The sequence below is a fragment of the Papio anubis genome, chromosome 4 (assembly GCF_008728515.1).
Source record: "Papio anubis isolate 15944 chromosome 4, Panubis1.0, whole genome shotgun sequence".
In the NCBI taxonomy this organism is placed as follows: Eukaryota; Metazoa; Chordata; class Mammalia; order Primates; family Cercopithecidae; genus Papio; species Papio anubis.
The window spans coordinates 16,352,831-16,363,487 of NC_044979.1; the positions used below are offsets into that span (position 1 = coordinate 16,352,831).

The 10,657-nt window shown below is 40.8% G+C and overlaps 1 protein-coding gene across 2 annotated transcripts; it reads left to right on the plus strand.

Moving 5' to 3' along the window:
* The first annotated feature begins 3,474 nt into the window (after window positions 1-3,474).
* LOC101004298 (serine protease 58-like) lies at window positions 3,475-10,213 on the plus strand. Of its 2 annotated transcripts, XM_009204011.4 has the most exons (5): window positions 3,509-3,914; window positions 4,508-4,661; window positions 5,953-6,203; window positions 8,998-9,134; window positions 9,855-10,213. In XM_009204011.4, exons 1-5 carry the CDS (start codon window positions 3,875-3,877, stop codon window positions 10,002-10,004), a joined length of 732 nt encoding a protein of 243 aa, XP_009202275.4. In that variant the 5' UTR covers window positions 3,509-3,874; the 3' UTR covers window positions 10,005-10,213. The 2 variants fall into 2 exon arrangements, with proteins under 2 accessions (XP_017812728.2, XP_009202275.4); XM_017957239.3 differs by lacking the exons at window positions 8,998-9,134; window positions 9,855-10,213 and adding an exon at window positions 7,359-7,846 and having other exon boundaries at window positions 3,475-3,914.
* Window positions 10,214-10,657: the final 444 nt, after the last annotated feature.

Below are 10,657 nucleotides of genomic sequence, written 5' to 3' on the forward strand. Positions count from 1 at the left end.
TATTTTCCTAAAACGAAGCTGTTTCAGTTTTTGAAATTAACTAATTGGATTCTCCCTAAAATAACTAAATTTAAACCAACTGAAGGTGCTGAGAATGTTTTTACAGATGGGTCTAGTAATGGTAAAGCTTCTTATTCTCGATTGAAAAGTAAAGTTTTCCAGATGTCCCATATTTCAGCTCAAAAAGCAGAGCTTGTAGCTGTAATTGAGGTATTGATTGCTTTTGATATGCCTATTAATGTGATTTCTGATTCTTCATATGTGGTACATTCCACACAGTTAATTGAAAATGCTCAGTTATGATTTCATACAGATGAACAACTTATGACTTTATTTACCCAATTGCAAACAGCAGTTAGGAATAGAATGCACCCTTTTTATATCACTCACATTAGAGCTCATACACCTCTTCCAGGACCTTTGACTGAAAGGAATCAGATGGCTGATCGCCTGGTTGCTACTGCAATATCTAATGCTACCACTTTCACTATTTGATCCACGTTAATGTCTCTGGTCTCAAACGCAGACACAGCATTACCTGGAAAGAAGCTAAAGCTATTAAATAATAACTTGAGGTAGAAGTTATGCTTGTATTTCTCCAGGTCAAAATCAATAGCTGATTTGGATACCATCAAGACACCTGAAACCTTATCATAAGCCAGATGCCAAGGAATAGACTCTGGGAGAATCCCGAGGACCCCCCAGTTGCAGCCATGTCAAGACTGATGCTGAGGAGGACCCCAACTGTCACGAGCAACACCCATCCAACACAGCCACCCACCTTGGGACAGATCAAGAAGCTGTCACAGATGGCGGAAGAAAACCTGAGGAAAGCAGGACAGTCACAATGAATAATTTAATGGTAGCTATGATAGCAGTTATCACCACTGCCGTGAGTATTCCTTCAATAAGGACTGGTAATAATGCCTAGATGCAATCACTCTATAACACTGTTACACATGCTTTCTGATCTCAGTATTTACCATAATAAATCTGCTCCTATAATTGAGGCATACAGCCCTTAAAAACCTATTTGTAAGCAGGATTGGATCCAGTTAGAAAACATGAACGTACTTGTTTAGGAAGATTGCTTTGCAGAACAGGCAGAGGTGCTGCACAACGATTCCTATGGAATCATTAATTGGTCCCCTAAGGGGATGTTTAGCTTGAATTGCACCTCTCAGTCTGCATGCCACGGTTACACTATGTTCAGATGATCTGAACAAAACCGTCAGATGGTAGAAATGATAAGAAGTATGGCAAAATTCCTATTATCTGGAACCATGGCGGTATAGTGGCACCTCAACCTCAAATGGTATGGCCCGCTCTAGGAGCTAAACATAAGGATTTGTGGAAACTATTAAATCCTCTTAATAAGATCAAAATTTGGGAAAAACTAAAAGAGCATCTAGAAGGACACTCTACAAACTTGTTTTTGGATAAAATTAAAAGAACAAATATTTAAAGCATCCCAGGCACACCTGACCTTAATGCCAGGGACTAGAGTGCTTAAAGGAGCTGCAGACAAAGTAGCAGCTAGTAACCCATTAAAATGGATAAAAACACTTGGAAGCTCTGTGATTTCAATGATGACTGTGCTTTCAATCTATGTTGTTTGTCTTTGTACAGTCTGCAGATGCAGACCCTGACTCCTGAGAGAAGTAGCTCATCGTGACAAAGTTGCCCTTGCTTTTATCTCTTTACAAATCAGAGAAGGGGGACATGTTGAAAGCAAGCCCCCCAAAATCTGGCCATAAACTGGCCCCAAGACTGGCCATAAACAAAATCTCTGCAGCACTGTGACATGTTCATAATGGCCCTAATGCCTGCACTGGAAGGTTGTGGGTTTACGGGAATGAGGACAAGGAACATCTGGCCTGCCCAGGGCAGAAAACCACTTAAAGGCATTCTTAAGCCACAAACAATAGCATGAGCAATCCATGCCTTAAGGACATGCTCCTGCTGCAGTTAACTAACCCAACCTATTCCTTTAATTTGGCCCATCACTTTGTTTCCCATAAGGCATACTTTTAGTTAATTTAATATCTATAGAAACAATTCTAATGACTGGTTTGCTGTTAATAAATGTGTGGGTAAATCTCTGTGTGGGGCGCTCAGCTGTGAAGGCTGTGAGACCCCTGATTTCCCACTTCACACCTCTATATTTCTGTGTGTGTGTGTGTCTTTAATTCCTCTAGTGCCGCTGGGTTAGGGTCTCCCCAACTGAGCTGGTCTCGGCAGTAAGCAAGGTTTTTAACCATATAGAGGTTCAGCTTGAAAGTGAGTAATAATGATATTTAATGTATAGGCCTGTGATAAAGGATAAATTAGGTCACACATGCTGGGCATATAACACGGTATTTTTCACATGGTACAAAACAAATACTGACTTTATTATTATAACTATTATTATTTTAAAACCTTTGGGTACTAAAGAAATGTTGTCTCCAAAAGTTTAGAGTACATGGGAACATACTGATGACATGTTTTAAGTTAATAATCAAATTTTAGGAGAACTAAGTCTGCCTACAATTTTTACAGATATAGGAATGTTATGTTTATGGACTTTTATAACTGTCAGCTCTTTAATTACTCTGATAAAAGTCAGTTTGATCCTGATCAGTTTGCATTTGTCCAGTCTACTCTATACAAAATGTGGGATTGAACCTACTGTTATTACTTGCCTCTGTGGGACAGCCTGGAAGTTATCATACAAGGGTAGCTAATAAAAAGAAAATATGGGGTGCAGTTTGAGAGAATAATCAGCATAGAAGACAAAAAGTGAACTAGTAAGGAGTCTGGTTGTATTCAGACCACCCAATAGGAGAGCATCCCAGATCTGAAGATTATGAAGTGTCTTGGCAGGGTGGTTTTGCCCTAGACCTTTTATAGGGAGAGAAATATAAGTTTGAGGTGGGGAGATTTATAGTTGGGGTTGTTTTACAATCAGGGGGAAGTCTCAGTCAGTTGGCTGAATAGGACATGTTTATTTTTGAATGTAGCTACTTTTGAGGAGACAAACCATTCTAATCTCAGCTAAACATTTTTGAAACAAAAAATAGGGAGTTGGATGGTCTGTGTCTGGCCATGTCAGCAAGTATGGGCAAAAGAGGAAAGGTCTGTGTTTAATGTGCCACGGGTAAGCAAGAGAACCATGGGAAATTTTCTGGAAGTTGGGAGATAGAAGGGGGAGAGAGTCTTATCTAAGGCATATGGGAAAGGTAGTTCTTTGTGGTAATTCATTTCCAAGAACACAAAACGGTGGGGGGATTTCTTAACCATTGCTTTTTTCTGGGAACACAGGCTAAGATAGGGTTCAGCCTTGACACAGAGAATATGGAGACTGAGTTCTGAGTCCTGTCTTTGCCACTAACTTCCAAGAGAACCACAGCTTCCTCATCACTAAAATTAGAAGGGATGAAAAAAGCAATGATTTATTCAGTGCATTTCATACCCCAATCTTCTGGAAGTCTCTGGAAGAAGTGAGATGGCAGTGGGGCGGGGGAGCAAGGAGAGAGGTTTAAGTCACAGAGGGAGGAGGGGACAACAAAGAAAGGTTGTGTCACAGAGAGGGGAGGGAAAATCAGCAGGTACATAATGACTCTAGGCAAGATTTGTAGGATAGGAAAGGGGGCACCAGGACCTTGGTTTGGTCTGTGCCACTATCTTTCACCCACATCAGACACGGCTCCCAGCAATGCCGTATATATTTGGGTCTTGATAAGGACTCGGTTGAAGACTGCTCTCTTCTCATCTCTCTTCTGCCCATAATTAGTGTTTCTCCACAGCTGTTCCTGACAAGGACACTTGGACTAAAGATTGGGACAGTTTACAGCTTGATCAACTTGTCTGCTCCTGGCGAGATCAGTCTGCCATGAAGGGTTTTCTCATCGTCTCTCTCTTGAGTGCAGCTGGTGAGAGTTTGGGGCTTTGTTTCTGCCTAGCGTGACACCCAGGGTAGTCTATGAAAGATGGGAAAGAGGATTAGCTGGGCACAACTAAAGAGCTAGGAACTGGAGGACACTTAAATAAAACAACTGTTGAAGAAAACAAAAGGAACCATATTAGAGGACATGGGCCTGGAAAAGGGGGGTGAGCTGGGTCAGGGGCTCTGGAAGCCCTAAGCTTTTCTATTTATTTCATCACCAAAGTCAGGCAGTAATTTTTTATCCCAATTTATGGCAAAAGTGAATTTTAAAAAAAATTTTCAAGTCGTCATTTTTTCACCTTTGTAACACACAAGCCCTGCCAGTAAGAGTTTCTGATCAGCATGTAATTTAGTTTCACAGAATTTTTATGTAATTTCATCTCAGCAAAGCTATATGTCAATTTTCTTATTGTGTATAACTTGGGGGACATGCATAATTTTCTTTGATTAAAATATAAAAGATAAATTGAAGACCTTTACATTATGTTTGAAAACCTTAGGTTAGGGAAAACTACCCTAGCCAGTTGTGGCCTTTTAACTTCTTTGTCTCTTTCGACCTATGGCCCCTTGATTCTCCAGGAGCTGTTCTGGCTAAAGACTCTAAAGATAATCAGGAATCATCATACAATTTTACTATTCCTTACATGGTCTATCTTCAGTCCTTCCCAGAACCCTGTGTGGGGTCTCTCATTCATCCTGACTGGATATTGACAGCTGCCCACTGCCCCTTACCGTAAGTATCCCTTTCTCTTGTGAGCCAGGAGGAATCTGTTCAAATAAATGTAGATCTGGTGAAGCATCCCAGAAAATTTTTAGTAAAATCAGAAGACACGGAAAAAGAGAGACTCTTGTTCCCAATGGGAAATAGAATACAAATTTGGGCAGTTTAGGAGGAGATCAGTAGGAAGATGTCACAGGATTCCCTCTCATGGGTAGTAAATAATATTCATTCATCAACAATACTTGTTAAACATTTATTATATAGCAAGGGCTGTTTAATCACTGACAAAACCGTGAAGGAACAAGATGAAAATAAGTGTTCCCTCATGGAGCTTACATTTTGGTAGAGGTAGTGTAGCCAACACAAATAAACTGCCAAAAACAAAGTTTTTTTTTTTGTTTGTTTGTTTGTTTTTAATGGCAAGCTGTAATATATGGGCATGAAACAAGAGATCTGCTTTAGTTAATGTGGTCATGTCCATCATCTCTGAAGAGGTGAGATCCATAGGAAGAGGAGCCAGCCAAATGAATAAATCCTGGGGGATATTCCAGACCAAGGAAACAATATTCATATAATCCCTGAAGTAGCAAAGACATTAAGGTATTTGGCAAGCAGAGAAATCAGCAGGAACTAAGGGTAATGAGTAGGGGGGATGCCCATAGGATGAGGTCAAAGATTTAGGCAAAAGCCGTATCACGCAGTGACAGTAGAGGGCACGGGAGCACGGTACAAAATAAAGCAATTCCTTGCAAATCTCAGTGTTTCTGCTGTATGTGAGAATGTGTTGTGTGATCAAGACCTACTCAGTTTCATGATTATAGAAGGATCCTTTCAAATTCAGAAATCTCAGCCATCTGGCTGTTCAAGGCAGTTCAGTTTAACACAGACTAACCTCTGCTCTGTGGTATATGGGAAATACAAAGGAAATACACAGTTCACATCCTTCCAGAATAAGAATTGAAAACGCAGATGTTCTTTCTTACATCCATACTTAACCCATGAACAGGATGTGTGGTGCCTCTCTATTAGCTGCTAATTCAGATGATAAAAATCTTAATAACAAGGCTCCACTGACTGTATTTTAGGTGCCAGACAGCATGTCAGGCATTTTACAAATTTATGTCCCTAATAGAACAATTCTGTAAATTATTGCTATTATTTTATAGACAAAGGAAGGCCATGTCAGTTCTCAGGTTAAGAAATAAAGTTAAAACAATTAAGGAGGGTGGCCTGTAGCATTTCTTGTAATCTGTCATCCTATGACTCTCTTTCTTCTCATCTCTCTGCCCTCTTTCTTCCAAAGTGTTGAAATCCGACTGGGAGTTTCTCAACCTAGCATCACAAATAAGAAACAACAGATACGAAACTATTCATCGATTGTGACCTACCCTGACTTTGATGCAAAATCCTTGAACAATGACCTAATGATGATCAAACTGTCAACGCCTGCTTCACTCAACCCGCATGTGGGGACTATAGCCATAGCCTTGGAACCCATTCCATTTAATGAGTCCTGCTTTATTCCAACCTGGACCTGGAATGAATATAAAAACCGTAAGTGTTGGATGCTGTGTTTTTATGCTGAGGAGGTTGGAGCTGGGAGAAAATGTAGTGGGATGTCCCTAATGGAAATCGCTGCTATGAGACAAAGTTATCCACCATAGAAGGATTCCTGCCAGGGCCCCAAACCACCATCACTGGAGGTCAAAGATAAAATTTGGGCTGGGCGCGGTGGCTCAAGCCTGTAATCCCAGCACTTTGGGAGGCTGAGATGGGCGGATCACGAGGTCAGAAGATCGAGACCATCCTGGCTAACACGGTGAAACCCCGTCTCTACTAAAAATACAAAAAACTAGCCGGCGAGGTGGCGGCACCTGTAGTCAGAAGCACGGAAGGAGGCAGGAGAGTGGCATAAACCCGGGAGGGGCGGAGCTGCATGAAGCCGAGATCAAAGGCCACTGCACTCCAGCCTGGGCTGCACACAGTGAGACCCTGCCTTTAAAAAAAAGATAAAATTCAAAGAGACTGATAAAGGGCAGCCGCTCTGACATCAAAAAATGGAACAGACAGTAATTTTTATATCTCTAGAATATTGAAGATAAGAGTCCAGAGAACTGGATTGAAATATAGGTGGGAAAAATAGGAGTCCTCATGCACAAAAGACAGCATGAAGGCAGTCTGTGGGAGGGTGACTTAGTCGTTGATAGTTGCTGAAAACCCATCACACAATGGAAGAACAGTGGGGGAAATGAACATAAAATATATGTGATGCGGTGAAGCAGCAGAGGATGCTTCCTGCACCCTCCACAGAGAACCCAGTTATGTGCAGAGAACCTTGGGAGACAAGAGAATGGTTGAGGGAGCACCCACCCTGTCACCAGAGCTGGTTCCCCACACAGAGTGCTACTCATACCTACTGCTCCATCCCAGAGTTCCCACTAAGAGGTGGAGACTTGGGTGGTTCATAAGGAAATTGATTATTATGGCATAATCAGTTGGTATCTCCCTGGCCTGACATGCTTCATGGGAAAAACAGTGGCAGCCCACGTCGTAAGCACACACCCATCTCACCTGTGAGCTGAAACTGGGATGAGCAGAAAGATCTGGTCTCTGCAGGAGTCTGTCTAGTAAAGAACACTTATGAAGAAAGTTACTTTCTAATGTGTTTGTTGGTCCTTGTTGGCTGTTACTCCACTATTCTCTCTTTAGGTATTGTTGAGGATAAGGATGCCACCACTTCATATCTGAAATGAAATGACAAATCTAAATCTATTGCTTATTACAGCAAGTCAGAGCAATGCTCACCAGGCACCATCCCACTAAGCAAAGTGGAGTGCTGATTAGCATATGAGGTTTGTGGAAAGCTTGGAGTTGAGGGATTGGAGGACTTTCAGAGGTATGAATGGGTCCCATCATCTGTCGAGGCCTGGCTACTTCAGGGAGATTGCTGTTGATTGGTTGGTGCTTTGAGATGTGTCTGTCAGAGGACCTCTGATCCTGATCAGCTGATTTTAAGAAGTGAAGGCTGACATTGATTATCTTGCAAAAGCCATGTTTGCTCAAGCAAGTTGTCCTGGATCTATTAATCAGGTTTAAATCTTTCTCTGGTGGCTACAGAACAATGTACCTGTTCTGTAAAAGCAATTAAAAGTGGAATTTTAAAAGTCAGTCTTTGATTTAAAAAAAAAAAAAAAAAACAGAAATAAAAAGCAGAAACTATGATATTCTCCGTATTTTGCAGCTTCATTTTTCAATTTAGAAAAAAAGTACTTGGGAATCTAGGTGAACATGTTTTCTGAACAATTGCAGCTTGGATGATTTTTGTCCTTTATAAGTCTTATTCAAAGTAATTGAATCACAATTTACAGATGTAATTTATTCCTTACCATTTGAAAACAAAACAAAACTATACAGAGGTATACAGGTTCTGAATGTCAAAATCACAGTGACAAACAATACCTCTATAAGCTTTCTGGTACAGGACTTCCAATATTTGTTAGAAATTCATTATTTCAAGTAACTTAACTTACTTTCACCTAGCTTTTTACACGTATTTTAATTTAGTTCCCATAAAAACATAAAACTGAACATAATTTCTCTTTCTTCTCTGACCTGACACCTTCTGGCCTAATCTGCTTTAGGGCATTTGATTGGATGCACTCTATCAGAAAAAACCCTGCTCCTTAAACAATACTGGACTTAGTTTGAGCAATCTCTGGTCAATGTTTTTTTTTTTCCTGTCTCTTTGCTATTCTCTACCAGAAATTTAAATTACATAATACCTTGGTTAAAGTCCCTGTATCCTGAAGTTGACAGTATAATAGCAACTGCTATTATGGAGTTGAACAACATGGCAACTACTTAGGGGGAAACATATATGTATATTTATATCAATACACACACTATAAACACTTATAAATAATCTGTTTAACTTCAAAAGAGGTTTTATATGCATTAAAATAGTTTTTCCCTTTATAACTAAACGTGAAAAGGATCAAGTAGATACCCAATAAAGGTGTATGTGTAGGGGCAAAATCTTTGGGATGATGGCTTCATTACTGTCTCTTTCTCCGTGTGGTCACTAATAACTCACAGTTTTTTCAATTTTTTTTATAAAAGATGCATAGTACAGAAAGAACTATGGATTTGATATCTGACAAAGGGGACTTATAAACCTACTTCTCCACCATGGAGATTACTGAACAAGGAATCCTGTGGAGAATGGAGTGTCTGCTGCTACCTGCATTGAATATTCTCAGGACTGAATTTATTTACAAAACAGGATCTGGTTACAAGAGCCCTTGTGATAAGAGGAGTCACTCTGGAGTTTGTTTTCTCTTTCCCACAGTCAGTGATCCTGACATCCTGACATGGATCAACCAACATTCTCTTCCATTCCATGACTGTCAGGATAGACTCAAAGAAGAACAGGCAGGAAACATCATTTGTGTGGGACACCCTCTAAGGATCCTATCTGAAAACAAGGTATTTCTCCCTTCTGTATACAGGAAGATAGCAAGAGTCCCATGGGACGAGTGGTGATAATGCAGAATCAAAGAGCACTCATCCAAAAGGCCTCCCGAGAGTGAGGAGCAAAGAGCTGAAGTCCCTCTCCCCTCCCTACTCACCTCTGGGTTTCTAACCACTGCCCTTCTCATCTTTCAGAGTGGCAGAGATTTAGGGTAGAACTATTTGTCCTTTGTCTTGCTTGCTCTGGGGTTGGGTCAAGCTTGAACCTTAGAGGTAAGACTTCTGTGGATGTAAAGAGAGGTCTGCCACCTCTCAAGAAAAATAAGCCCATTCTCTTAGATGGTTTTGCTATTCTTATGTGCCACTTTTTGGCATTTACTTTTTTTTGTTTTTTTTTTTGGAGATGTTGTCCACTCTGTCACCCAGCCTGGAGTGCAGTGATCTTGGCTCACTGCAACCTCCTTCTCCCAGGTTCAAGCGATTCTCCTGCCTTAGCCTGCTGAGTAGCTGGGGCTACAGGCACGCACCACCACGCCCGGCTAATTTTTGTATTTTAGTAGAGATGGGGTTTCACCATTTGGCCAGGATGGTCTTGATCTCCTGACCTTGTGATTCACCCACCTTGGCCTCCCAAAGTACTGGTATTACAGGCTTGAGCCACCACGCCCAGTTGGCATTTACTCTTGTTCCGTAAGGACAAGGACACATTGACCTTCTGTTCCTTCTCTCTATAAGGAAGTTTCGGCAGCCCCAGCCATCTGCAATGGGAGGTTGCATGGAATCTTGTCCTGGGCAGAAGGAAGCGTCACCCTAGGAAGTGAAGGATTCTTCACAGATGTTCATCACTATGCAAGATGGATCTTGAAAATTATGGATACCCACTGAGGCGCCTCTGTTCCCATATCCCCTCAGTACCACCTCTTCATAATTTCTACACTGGATCTACAACTCTCTTCATCTTTGTTATTTTGGAACAAAATCCAAAGAGGAAACATCTGATTAAAAAAAAAAAATGAGTGGCTAAGAACCCATGCCACGACTCCTGATGCCTTCGTCATGTAAACTTTGAGGATAATGAGAAATTTAGCAACCTCTTCACCTTGTGTTTATTCATTCAAAAATTAACCACTAGCTGTTTAGTAGGCACTGCCTTTGCTAAGGATGCCTGAGTGACTATGACATGACCTTGGCCATCAGTTAGCTAATTATAGTACCTTGTGATAACTGCTATAACAGAGATGAGCAGTAAGCTCCATGAACACATAAAATAAAACATTCTGAGTGGCAGTGTCAGGAGAAGTAACACCAGAGAGGCAGACAAATTAGGGGAGGATATTGTAAAACTGAGCACATAGTTTATTAAAAGGTAAAAAAGCATATGAAAGTGTGGTAAAGTCTGGAAAATATATGTAAATAAGCAATCCTTGAGGGTAGAAAATAAATTGTAGAGAAGGAAAAATAACGTGACAAAATATTATTCTATATAGGCAGGCAAAAGTTGGGTGATGAAGGGCCTGACCTGCTCTATAAAGGAACTT